Source organism: Lissotriton helveticus, chromosome 9, assembly GCF_964261635.1.
Source record: "Lissotriton helveticus chromosome 9, aLisHel1.1, whole genome shotgun sequence".
Taxonomy (NCBI): domain Eukaryota; kingdom Metazoa; phylum Chordata; class Amphibia; order Caudata; family Salamandridae; genus Lissotriton; species Lissotriton helveticus.
Genome location: NC_136070.1, coordinates 631,665,288 through 631,678,868, shown reverse-complemented (window position 1 = coordinate 631,678,868; position 13,581 = coordinate 631,665,288). Strand labels below are relative to the sequence as shown.

Below are 13,581 nucleotides of genomic sequence, written 5' to 3'. Positions count from 1 at the left end.
TTTCCACGCGTATGCCTTCAACGACAGTCTTTACCACGCATATACGTTCTGGCTAGGGGGAGGCGTGGAATTCCTTCCAGTCGTTCAGCGTGGGATTGGGGGGTTGGCGGGGGTCGGCTGGGGGAGGGGCTGGGAGGCATGGGGGGGTCTCCCCCCCAAAAATAAACAAAGGAGCGGGTTAATTAAATTTAAAAAAAACGCACTTCAGTACCACCGAGGTAAAAGGAAAGTGCCTCCCCCAAAGACGTGCCGTTACGTCAAAATAGTAGTCCTTTTTTAATTTTGGCAGACGTGTTTTGACGCTTGTTTCGATGGTGGATGGAAGTACGGGCTGCTCGTGAAAGACGGGAAGGTGTCAGGTAAGAAAATATTCTTTATTATTTGTGTTTAAACGAAGGTTAAAATGCGTGGTATAATCCTTCGTTGCAAATTCCAGCGTGGTAAAGCCACTTGCGAACTAAAATTCGCGTGGTATTGCCATGCGTGGAACTTGTATTCGGGGTAACATCATATATTCAAGAATTACAGGATAGTGTAGATTTGTGCAGCAAAGCAGAAGCCGCTGCCTTGTCATGCACACACTATAAAGAATATTTTTATGTTACCAGATCTAGGGCTAATAGGACCAGCTCCAGTCCTTCGGCATCCCCTCACTGCCAGACAACCTCACACCCAGTACACAAACACGTCACAGTAATTGTATACAGAGGTATAATGGATAAGGAGAGGTTACCAACTTCTGCCAAAGCGAAAGAAAGACACATATAATCGAGTTGATGCTGCACAGAGCCTCTACATTGCAGCGTATTAGATTAACAGAACTTAAACAGAGAGGATCAGCAGCATTATTAATGAAAGTAATAAACTCCCACAAACAGTACATGTCTGGATTAATCGCACTCCATGTTACTGATAATAGACCTACAGCCTGATTCATCATTCTCCCGTTTTGCGAGGCCCTAATAGCGATTCATAAGGAATCGCTATTAAGGACTTGCAAAACGGGATTCATGTAGGAATTGCAAAAAAGATTGTGATTCCTACATGTTCCTTATTTGCGATTAGCAAATTGCTAATCGCAAATAAGGAATAACTCCCCATGCATTCCTATGGGCCTACAGGCCCATAGGAATGAATGGGGAGTTATTCCTTATTTGCGATTAGCAATTAGCTAATCGCAAATAAGGATGCGATTTCAAGGGTGCAGGGGTGTCCAAAGGACACCCTGTAGCACCCCTGAAATGTAATCTACATTGGTGTTGCGCACACACATGTCCAAAGGACATGTGTGTGTGTAACATGCAACTTAGAAAAATGCATTTAAATGCATTTTTCTAAGTTTTTGCTATTTACCACGAGATCTGACCTCTCGGTAAATAGCTGCCCAAAATTGCAATTTCGCAATTTTAAAATGATTCATGAATAGCATTTAAGGAATCTCAAATAGAGATTCCTTAAATGCAATTCTTCGCAAATGTGCGAATTCTTTAATAGCGAATTTTGCATTTGGGATGATGAATCCCAAATGCAATAATTGCACTCGCAAAAGGCAAGATTCTGAGAATCTTGCCCTTTGCAAGTGCAATTTAGCTTGATGAATCAGGCTGTAAGTCACGGCGATCAGCCCTAAACTACCACATCCTACGTAGTGCATATACAATGACAGTTTCAGACCGCTAGCAAAAATAAAATGCCAGATTCTCACCAGAGCAGATGTAATGTATGCATAATTTCAAGAAAAACATGAGTTGCCAAGCCAGTGTTAACCATTGTGTCTTTAATTACATGTTTGTACCATGTACGAATGCTTCAAATTAAAGTTTTGCATTCATCTGGAAGTTGCTACTTGTCCAAAACGGTGTTCTAGGTGAGAGGTGCCCGCATTGGCTCGGTAGAGATGCTAAGAGAACAAGCATGGGCTAAGCCAAAAGCTTGCGCCTATGCCAGATCTATTGTGCACTGGTGTATAATATGACGTAAAGAGAAAATAAAACATAAGGACATGGCCGGCACTGACCCCCTTCAAAAGCGTCTATCGTGTTTTTAAATTATTTTTTTACTTTAAGCCATGTTGCATAGCAGCCTGCGCTGCAGTGCAACATGTAAAACAAACTGCCTGAAGTGGGGGGGGGGGGGGGGGGGGAGAGATATGAGGAGGAACTAAAAACCGCTCCACTGCCTTCGCAGGACATACGTGGCAGATACTGCTATGGCGAAGTGCCACAAAAATGTGCTTTAATTTCCAACAGAGTAGATATTTAATCTCGGAAGAGTGGTGAAAGTCTGGGAAAGGTCTAATTTTTATCCACATTGACTAAAACACACAATATGTATTGTTTCCAATAAAAATGAAGTTGTGGATTTCATAACTTATTGAGGGGAGTAGCTTTCATTGGTGCAGAAGGTGCAGTGACACTTTGTCCCTGGGATGAGAGACACACTGAACCAAAATGTATCGCTGTATTGTATTGTATGTATTGTTAGACATCCAAAGACGGTTTCTGGTATATGTGGGACCCCTGACATGATGGGTGCGTTCCTTAATAAGGGAGAGCTTATGTGAAAGTGAGAGACGGGAAGGAGAGGGTGGACTTGAGCCCAGGAGAGAGTAATTCATTAAGTGATGTGGCACTTAACTCTTAAACAAAGGCTTCTAATCGCATGATATTCTTTGTAAATGCATACTTAAATTATCGCTTTTCCTTGCAGTAATAGAAGCGTGATTTTAGTGTTAGTGTGTGTTTTGGGCGCAATCTCAATAAAAAATGTTTCAGCAGTAAATCAGGGTACCAGTGCAGCATTACTTTTAATTCTGATTTACTTTCAAAATGCTCGGTTAAAAAGAAGGCTTTACATCAGTTTCACGTTTCAGACATGCACTCACATAAAGCCCCTATGAGATGCACAAAAGTGAGAGTTTGTATTTACATCTCCTCATTATTTTATTATGCGTGTGCTCTTTATTTTCATTTGTCACATCCATCAAATTAAAGGTTGACCATCGCATGGCAACACCAGTGCCTACATTATATTCACCAACATACATATCCTTTATATGCCTTTGATTACTCCCTTTCGCATGATGGGACAAGAAATATATAGTGGAAACAAACATACTCCGAATACATTGTTCCGTGCATACAGGAAGACCATAACAAAAAACAATTGCTTACATTATGCCAACTAATGTAAGTAACATTGTTCTTACATGATGCCATTTGTAAGCGGAGAACTGCTGTTGAGATGTTGCTTCTCTGTCGATGTGTGTCTGCTGCGCTGTTGTCAGTGCCCCCCCCCCCCCCCCCCCCCCACCCCGAAGTGGCGAGGGCACAATACACGCTCCGCTGGTGATACTGCTAGGAGGTCAGGCCTCATCTGGCATCGAGTGCGCATGGCAACGTTGAAGTGCATTTATAATTTACACTGCCTTTAGCTCTCAGATAGCCAAGACCTCTTAGCTTTGCCAATGCTTGTTGTCATGAATGTTATTGTTGTGATATCTGTCACTTTCTTGATAGTTTTTTTGTCAAATACTGTCCTTAGAAGATCTTTATAATTTGTTTTTCTGTGTTTTCAAAAACAGCTCCTGCACCAAAGTCTGCTTCTGGTGATGCTTCTCTTAGCATTGAAGAAACCAAGTGAGTATGATATCAAAGCAAACTATTATGCTTATGTGGTATTTTGCACCTTTGCCCATTATGGTTGGTAGAAACTAGCTCTCAGTGGGTGTGGGCACATTAAACATTCAAAACCATCACTGCCGACTGTGTTGTGTTTCCTCTTCAAATGTGTGGTGTTTCATACATAATAAGTTTTTCCTTGTGACTGACACTTTAACCATATGTGCTAATATACGCTTATTACCTTTGTGTTCTCTATTGAGCAAGATACTTTCATACAGTCGGTGTACTGACATTTATTTTTCTTGCCCTGGTTGAGTCTACCAGACAGAGCACCTGTCTTGTTGCATAAGACACAGAGCACATCGCTTACCATTGGTTTTCTTTACTGTCACTCATTTGCCTACTTCTTATTCAATGGCTTGCCTTGTCCAGCTTGTGCATGTGCCTCTCCTGGCGCCATAAATTTACTTCCGTCCTACTACAGCTTTTAGTGAACTACATTTTTCTTTTGTCTTAAGTACTCTGCAAGAGTGCATGTGTGTTCAGCTGTCCCCCCTACTCTGATTAGTAAATACATAGACAAAAAAATAGCACCCACATAAGTTTGTAGGCTCTCGGTGCTTGTACCTATGAAATGACAGGTAGAGCCACATCGTAGGATTCTTATGATTATAATCATTATTCTTTAGCTATTCTGCTCAGCATCGGGCGTGCTGCACACTATCGCTAAAAACCATGGGCAAAATCACGAAGTCCCAAAACTCATTGACTTTGACAATGTTTGTATTTTCTGTTTTTACAAAGATTATCTTCTCGGTGTAGTTTTTCTTATATTTATAAAATCGAATATAGTTTATAGGGAACCTTCTCCTTTTATTTACTGTGACCCAATATCATACACGTTGGGTATGAAATTGTGGTTGAATTTGTAGATTACCTGAAATTCTGGTTTGTCTGAAACATTTTCATAATTTTTGAATGTTGATTGCCTATGTAGTTTTAACAAAACTTGTAATGGCAAGCCGTGAGAGAGAACACCTGGGTTGTGAACATTGGGTTTATCTGTTGCCCCGTGTTTAAATGAGCTACAAGCCCTCCTTGAGGTGCAGAGACAGAAATTGCCAAAGGAAGGCCTCTGAGTGATTGTCGAGTTTAGGCTTGCAGGGAACACAGTTTATTTTGTTGTATTCCGTTTGTGTCTGGCCTGCGTCTAGTTGGTAGCGGAATGTTATAGTCGGGGACTGTTTCAGTGTCCAATTAGGTTTGATTAGGTAATGATGCTCTTTTTGCACATCTAACTCCATGGGCTAACATATTTTGTTAACAACTATCCAGAATCACCTTATGTTGCCTCAACATTCATCGAGAATCTTACTTTGTCCATTGGACTATCATATTGTAGAGACCTCCCAATGTCCACGTTGGCAAGTAAGGGTTCCTAATTTGCAGTGGTACTGAAGGGGCCGCTCTTTGAATTTGGTTAAATCAGTTACGATTCTGATTTTGTTTTCCTTAGAGGCTGCTGCAAGGCGTTTTCTTACAATTCAGGCAATAATCATCATCTTGTCAAATATCATTGCTGTTCCAGGGCCATAATTCCTGATCAATTGATGAACCAGTTATTCTGCAAATTCTATGAGGCTTATTGGGTAGAAATTCAGAAATGGTGTGACAAAGAAAAGTATGCTCGTTAGCTTCAATGTCTAGAAAGAAGAATGGCTCTTATTTGCAGTTAAACGTTAGTTCAGTGCAGACAATCGGAAGGCTGTAGCTTGTTCTTGAGTGGAAACACAGTCCCAAATGTTTCTAGAGCTGTTGGGCACTAGCTGCACTATAACGTTGGCTCTTTGGCCAAAGTAATCTTTTAGGAATGTGCTTAAGCCCAGGCTGATCTATGGAAATCCCTGGTTCAAGGTCTTTCCCTGCAACATGTTCTGGGTTTTGCCATACAAACAAATCAAGTCCCTTATCGATCCAGCCTTGCCTAATGACCTTGACATTCAGTGAGGTAATTACTAAGCAATTCAGTTTCCTCCACCCAAAAATAAAGTGGCCACAAATACCTAAAACTAAAAGTACACCCCACCCCCCCCCCCCCCAAAAAAAAGTCTCCGGTGCAGGTCTGTGGTCCAGTGTTGGCAGTTAATTCTGATGCAGGGCTCCAGTTACTGGTGTTTGGTTAGAGCACAGTACAAGTCGCTAACACCTGGAAGCCTTTTTAGGACTCTTTTTGGTTTCTATAATCTAATAGACTTAACAATAGACCAGTATTTTCTGAGTTCTCTTTGGCACTTTAAACCGATAAACAATAAATTCCAAAATACAAAACCCTAAAGTTTAAAGTTTCAAATGGCGAGGTCACTGCTAGTAGCTGGACATCCACCGAGGGTAGTGGTTTAACCAATTACACTGATAACTGGATTTAATTTAATTTCTTAACTGAATCAAAATGTCGGTGTCTTCAATATCCTATAGGTTAGAAAGACCGTTCTATGGTTCCAGAGTTCGCGCTTTACAAATACTGGACATAACCTTTTCCAGCCAAGAGAGCAGGTACACAGTGCCTTAACTTTATGGAATTATGAGGTCACTACTAGTATTTTGTGTTTTTCGTATCCGTGAAAAGGGAAGGATTATAGACTTCTTCCCCAAGGAGGTACAGAGAAAAGCTTTGCCAGTTATTGGGCAGCTTGGGTTGATTAGACAATAGAAATGGGGACACTTTGGGTGCCCGATGACTAACAACCCCCCCCCCCACTCCATTCTGTCATTATGGTACACATTTGATACTGAACAATAAAGGAAGATGAGGACTCTTTCAGTGAACCTTCATGATTGTCACGACCGAGCAGGACAGCACATTTTCCAAGTAATACATACTTTTTTATTTCAGTTAGTGCCTATCTGAAAGAGTCAGTTATATATTCCTTACCTTAGAATTACCCCCAGGTGTCAGACTGGAACCCGGAGAATTTTTTCTCTTAGTAGTATCCCTGTGTGTCGGTAGGTGGCGTTGGTCGACTCCGCGTCCATCGTTGGCATTGTGGTCACCTGGATGACGTTGCGGTGCCTACTTAAATGCTGCCCCTGTGCGCTGACATCAGTTCTTTCTTTTACCACTCCAGCCTAGCTCATATCCGGAGAGAGCTTACCCCTTTAGTCACTTTTTGACTACGTTATTTTTCCCCGCAACTTTTGTTGACTTCTCTTTTCGAGTCATCAACTCCTGGTGTGCGAGGGGTGTACCATCGCCGGACTGGCTTCAAGCCCTGCAAGGTCTGTCACAAACTGATGTCTGTGCCTTAGGTGTCTGGACCACGACCCAAAGTCGTGCTCAGACTGCCAGGCCATGAATCCAAAGTCTGCTCCGTGTCGCTCAGTCTCGCTCGAGGGGAATTTCTCGAGACCGTTCGCGGAGCCACCACACCTCGTCCAAGTCTTTGCACTCTTTGGGTAAGACGAAGCACAAGAAGAAGGCGAAGATGCACCGTTGCACTTTGCCTTCTTCCTGTCTGTCGGCTGACGCGATGCGGGATCTGGAGCATCGTCACTCCAAGGTTCTGTCTCTGGTGCCTGATTCATGGACGACTCCCCGCCTCCCCCCGTTTCTGGGAGCCGGGGCACCCCCTGCCCAGTTTTGTACGTTCTATGAAGCCCTCCACCGTATCTTTGGGAATCCTGACTCTGCCAGCGCGTCTTCGAGCCCCGCGGAGTCTGTCGGGGGCCCTGGGCCTTTGATACCGGCGGCTCTGGCCCCGTTGCTGGAGGCCCTGTGGATCCAGGCCTGGATCTGGACCGACGCCCGTCCATCTTACTCGACCTCCCCCGGCGTCGGCCCTGCCCCGGCCACCGACGTCCCCATCATCACCTTCGAGATGGACCTGGAGCCGGGCTAACGTTGGATCAGCTGGTGGAGGATACTTTTATTCCCTTCTTCATCCCAGTTGTTCCCTATTGCCCTGAAGGTGGTGATGATGATGACTGGGTGGGGTCACTGGACAATTTGGTAGTCCAGCTGGAAGAACTGGACTGGAGAGAGGAATTAGGTGATGCCAGTGGTCTGGACACTTCCCAAGATCTTGGCATGCTTTCTCCCCCTACCGTGACTACGGAGGAGGGTGCGTCCTATGCTGTGGTGGTGCATAGTGCAGCCGAGGCCTTGGGCCTGGAGCTCCCTTCAGTGGCAGTCATGACTAATCTCCTGACAGAGGTGCTTCACCCGCGGCCACTTCCTCAAAACCTCTCTTGCCCTTCAATGTTGCCCTCACGGACGTCCTTCTGGGCACTTGGTCCAAGCCCAGCACAGGGGCTCCTGTGGAACGGACGATTGCCCGCTGCCACCGCCTGGCTCCGGGCGATCCCATTTTCTTCACCCCACACCCTTCCCTCAAGAGCCTGGTGGTCCAGTCTTCTTACAAGCGTGCATTCCCTTCTGCTCCTCCAGACTAGGAATCCATGAAGCTAGATCATCTTGGGAATTGCATGTTCTTTTCCTCCAGCTTGGCACTGCTGTCCGTGAATAACGCATGCCTGTTGAGCCGATACTCCCATACAATCTGGGGTATGGTTGCTCAAGTGCTGCCTCAGTGGACGGAGGAGGCACGTGCTGTTCTCTCCCAAGCTGTAGTAGATGGGAGGGACGCAGCAAAATTCAAGATTCGCTGTGGACTGGATACCACTGACTCACTTGGCAGAATGATTACCACGTTGGTAGCCCTTCGGCACTACGCCTTGTTAAGGACGTCTGGCTTTTCAGGGGATATTTGAGCAACTCGTCTGGACATGCCCTTCGATGGCCGCCGCCTTTTTGGTGACAAGGCAGACTCTCGCTGGAGCGCTTTAAGGATTCTTGAGCTACTGCCAGATCCTTAGGCCTCTCTGCATCCTCCTGTCTACCAGTCTGCCTTTTGCCCCTTGTGGCTACGGAAGGGGTACCCCACACGTCTGGCCCAGTCTAGCCGCCTGTACCCGCAAGTTGCCCAGACTATGTGGCTGCGGACGTGGGACCCAGCGACCTCACTGGTCTGGGAGCCAGCGGTCGGGCCAGTCACCCCCACCCTCCCTCACCCCGCAACATCCTCCAAACCCTCCTAGTCTGAACTTTCAGGCCTATCAGCGGCCAGTGGGTGGCAGGATTTGCCACCCGCTCCCCTACTGGCAAACAATCAGGTCAGACAGTTGGGTTTTGCAAATAGTCCGAAGGGGCCTTCGAGAGTACCTCTCCCTCCATGCCACCGTCTTTCGATCGCATGTCAGAGTATCATTTGGCGCTTTTCCACCAGGAAGCTTCAACTCTCTTGGCCAAGGGAGCTATTGAAAAGGGTCTCTGCACCAGAAGTAGGTTGTGGTTGCTATTCCCGCTACTTTCTGGTGCCCAAGAAGGACAATGGCCTGCGTCCTATCCTAGACCTCGGGGCTCTCAACCGCTTCCTCCACAAGAGAAGTTCAAAATGCTCACATTGTCTCAGGTTCTGTCTGCCTTTGACCCTGGAGACTGGATGGTGGCGTTGGATGCCTATTTCCCTTATTCCCGTCCTGTCAGCCCAGACGCTACCTACAGTTCACGGTAGACCACAAGCATTTTCAGTTCACCGTGCTCCCCTTCGGCCTTACAAGTGCCCCTCAGGTGTTCACGAAAGTGATGGCGGTGTTCGCAGCTCATCTGTGCAGATCATGGGTTCCAGTCTTTCCCTATCTCAATGACTGGCTGTTGAAGGCGGGCTCGCCCCAGGCTGTCGTCTCCCACCTCCAGACTACAGTGGACCTGACCTCCTGCATTCGCTGGGGTTCACTATCAACGTGCCGATGTCACAACCGACTCCCTCTCAGTCGCTCCTTTTCATGGGGACTGTCCTGCAGTTTTTGGCCTATTCTCCCGAACAGTGAGTCCGGGATATTCGGGCTATGATACCAATGCTTCAGCCTCGATTCCGGATTTCGGTGAGAGTGACCCTGAGGCTGATGAGCCTCATGGCCTCCTTCATCCTGCTGGTGGATCATGCCAGATGGCATATGTGGGTTCTGAGTGGGACCTGAAGTTCCAGTGGGTGGAGGATCAGGGGAATCTTTCAGAATGGTTCCACATTTCGGAGGAACTGTGAAACAACTGCAGTGGTGGGTAATGAACCAGGATTGGGTCAGAGACAGACCCCTCTCCCATACCCCAACCAGGCATTACAGTGGTGACTGATGCATCACTCCTGGGAAGGGCGGCCCCCTGGGAGAGGCAGAGATCAGAGGAGTCTGGTGTCCGGCGGAGTCATGCTCCATATCAACCTGTTGGGGCTCCGGACGATTCGTCTGGCACTGAAGGCATTCCTGCCCTCCCTCAAGGGGAAGGCAGTGCAGGTGTTCAGACAACACCACTGCCATGTGGTGCTGCAATAAACAGGGTGGGGTGGAGTCGTGGACCCTTTATCAGGAGGCTCTTCGCCTTTGGCTTGACTGAAACATCAGGGCATGTCCCTGGTGGTTTAACTCCTGCCAGGTTCTCTCAACGCCAGGATGGACTAACTTCTCCGTCGGTGCCTGGTGGATCATAAATGGAGTCTTCACTTAGAGGTGGTGCAAGGTCTCTTTCAGCAGTGGGGAGAGCCTTGGTTAGATCTGTTCGCCACCAAAGAGAACATGCAATGTCAGCAGTTCTGCGCGTTGAGTTTCCAAAGCAGCACTCGCTTGGTGACGCTTTTCGTCCAGAGTAGAAGAGCGGCCTCCTGTACGCCTTTCCGCCTGTACAAAGTCATTCTTGTGGCCCCCGGACTGGGCACGAAGAGTCTGGTACCCCAAGCTCCTGAGCATGGCCATGATCCTCCGATCAGACTGCCCCTTGCAGCAGGGGACGGTCCTCCACCCGAACCTGTCCCGCCTCCGGCTCCTTGCGTGGAGATTGAGCGGTGACAGTTGACCGCTTTTGACCTTCCACCCGAAGTCTGTAATGGCATCTTCGCAGCCAGGCATCCCTCCTCTAAGACTGTATTTGCCTGTCGATGGAACAAGTTTGTGGCAAGGTGCAAAGAAAAGGCTGTAGATCCCCTCTCAGCCCCTCTTTCTGAGGTTCTTTTGTTCCTTCTTTCTTTGACCCAGCAGGGCTCTGCTCTGGGCACTCTTAAAGGCAATCTGGCTGCCATTTCTGCTTTTCTTCGGCTACCATATCAGCCCTCTTTGTTCGAATCCCCTATTGTTAATTGGTTCATAAAGGGCATTATTCACCTCTTTCCTCCATCTCCTTGCATAATGCCTCAGTGGGACTTAAACCTTGTCTTGACTTAGCTTGTGTGTGCTCCCTTTGAGCCTCTTCACAACTGCACTCTCAGGCTCCTTACTCTGAAGACTGCCTTTCTTGTTACCATTACCTCTGCTCGCAGAGTGAGTGAGCTTCAGTCTTTCTTTTACGCTCCCTTTCTTCTCTGTGCATCCGGACAAAGTGGTGCTTAGGATGAGGCCCTTCCTAAAGTAGTTACTCCTTTTCACATGGGGCAAACTATCACTCTGCCCACCTTTTTTCCACTTCCACACCCTTCCAAGGAGGAGAGACTCCACTGTCTGGACCCAAGACTTGCGCTGTCCTTCTACCTTGACTGCGCTAAAGATTTCTGAGTGGGCAATGAACTCTTCGTTGGCTATGTGGGTGCTAAGAAAGGTCAGGCGTTTCAAAAGCATTCCATCTCTTGATGGGTTGTCCTTTATATAAAGATTTATTACACTTTAGCGAAAAAGGAACCTCCAGTGGGGCTGCGGGTTCATTATACTAGAGCTACGGCAGCAACTACTGGTTTGTCATGTGGAGTCCCACTTATTGATATCCACCAGGCGGCCACGTGGGCATCTATGTACACGTTCGCCAGACATTACTGCCTGGATAGTCTAGTCTGGACAGACAGCTACTTTGCCCGTTCTGTCCTCCAGGACTTTCTGGTGGGAACTTGATGTGCGGACCCTCCTCGGGGGTTGTTATTGCTGGGGTATCTATTCTAAGGGAAGGAATCTATAACTATCTCTTTCAGATGAACAATGATGATGGTGATGATGTATCTGTAAGAGACATAAGTTAGTCATAGATTCCTTACCGTTCCACCCATCCTCCCAATTCTGCAAACTGATTTCTAGGGATAGGGACTTCCTTACAGGGCCCTAGTATGGTGCACCAGTGGTCAGTGTCCTTCATGGCTCTGCGCTTCTGGCGTGGAAAGTCATGTCAGAACTGACCTCCGCTCCCAGGGGCGGTGTCTAGGTAGGCACCGCAACGTCATTCCAGCGACCACAATGCCGACCACGGACACAGTCGAGCGATGCCACCTACAGACGCGCAGGGGTACAGCTCAGAGAAAAAATTCTCCGGATCCAGTCTGACGCCTGGGGGTTATTCTAAGGTCAGGAATCTCTAACTAACCTGTCTCTTACAGATACATTGTTACCGAAGGTAAGTAACTTGTTCTTTAACAAATGCCATCTTCTGGCTCGAGAGCGGACAGTGAAAATGTTCCTAGCATCTGCTCCCAAAGTGAGTATGCATAAGAAGAAACTTCTGATCTCAAAGGAAAAATGCAGAGGACAAAATAATCTGGTTAGTTAAAAAACAGATGTGGGCCTCAAAGTTCCAAGGTCTGTAATTGAAGAATATATAGAGCAAAACGTGGTAAAAAAACAAAATGTTAAAAAAATTAAAATTAAAAAAAAGTATACTGAACTGGCATGTTTATTTCTATATTGACAAACGGTTTTCAGGCCTCAATCTTTCTTCTGTTCTTTCTGCAGCAAATTACGCGCAAAGCTTGGCTTAAAACCTCTGGAATTAAACACCGTTAAACATGGTAAGTCTTTGTTTGATGTGTATATTATTGTTGGCACCCTACAATGCTTATCTTAACCTTAATAGTTTTTCCTTTGAATTGTTTTTACCGTTATTGCTTCCCTCCTCCAATTTCTTGGCCAACATTTTTCGAAATAAAAATTAGAGCATAATTTACTTTTATTTCTCCAGCAATCATTAGTCTTAAATTGACATGCTTTATTGAAGTATTCTGCATCATCAGCCTGCCATTTCTCTGTAGGAAATATAAAAAAAAATAATATTTTTTTATTTTGCATGCAAATGTTATTTATATACATATTGTTGTAGTTGTGCGACCTTACCGTGTAATACACTTAACAACCCCTTTAGGACCAGCAAGTTTCATTTATCAAACCCCTAGCTCGATCCTGTGTAGCGGTGAATCTGAACAGCAAGTCTTACAAAAAAGAACAAGTGCAAAGCATTTGAACAGTACCAAAGTAATTGAAATACACAAGACAGTCAAGAAATCCGACACACATGTATTTTAATGTTTTTTAGACACCACAATGAAGATCCACTGGATGGTTCCAGAGATATAGAATTTACAAAGAATAGTAAATCCAAACATTTCACTCAACTGTGCACAAGCACTGACAAATTTGACACTTAAAAAGTTTTTGAGCAAAAACCTTTGGCTAATTTTATTGCAGTCGGTTAAAGTTACTTTGGCTACCTGTCGGAGTTGGTTGCCCAGTCAGGGGTCTGAGCAAGATCCTCAAACAGTTACCTCAGCAGGTGAAGCAGTCTTCAGTCAGTTCCAGGCACTTTTATCCTTTACTATGGCTTACCGTGGAAGTGGTCCTGATACAAGGAATACTGTATGCCAAAATGCTCATGGAAGCTGTGGATGCAAAGTGTCTTTCCCAGCCTGGTACCCGCCAATGACTATGCCACACAAGGAGCTTAGTTTTCATGTTTTTGTCGCCTGCGTGTAACGGCGAGCTCAACATTCTAAATCAGCCTTCAATGCATTCCGCTCTAACACTTATGTTACCGTACTACGAAGTTCCTCAGGAGACAAAAGGGTCCATCGTTTCTGACTCGCAAGACACTACATCTCTCCCTCTGTTAATCAAAACATGTCCGTTTTTTTTCAAAATTCAATTGTCAGCGCTTGTATATTAG

General features: G+C 45.9%; 1 protein-coding gene across 1 annotated transcript in view; it reads left to right on the top strand.

Moving 5' to 3' along the window:
• SART1 (spliceosome associated factor 1, recruiter of U4/U6.U5 tri-snRNP) overlaps nucleotides 1-13,581 on the top strand; it is a 414,579-nt gene that overhangs the window by 81,035 nt on the left and 319,963 nt on the right. The window contains exons 2-3 of the mRNA XM_078660694.1: nucleotides 3,584-3,638; nucleotides 12,378-12,433. Coding sequence (XP_078516820.1) covers nucleotides 3,584-3,638; nucleotides 12,378-12,433 — 111 coding nt within the window. The remainder of the gene's footprint in view (nucleotides 1-3,583; nucleotides 3,639-12,377; nucleotides 12,434-13,581) is intronic.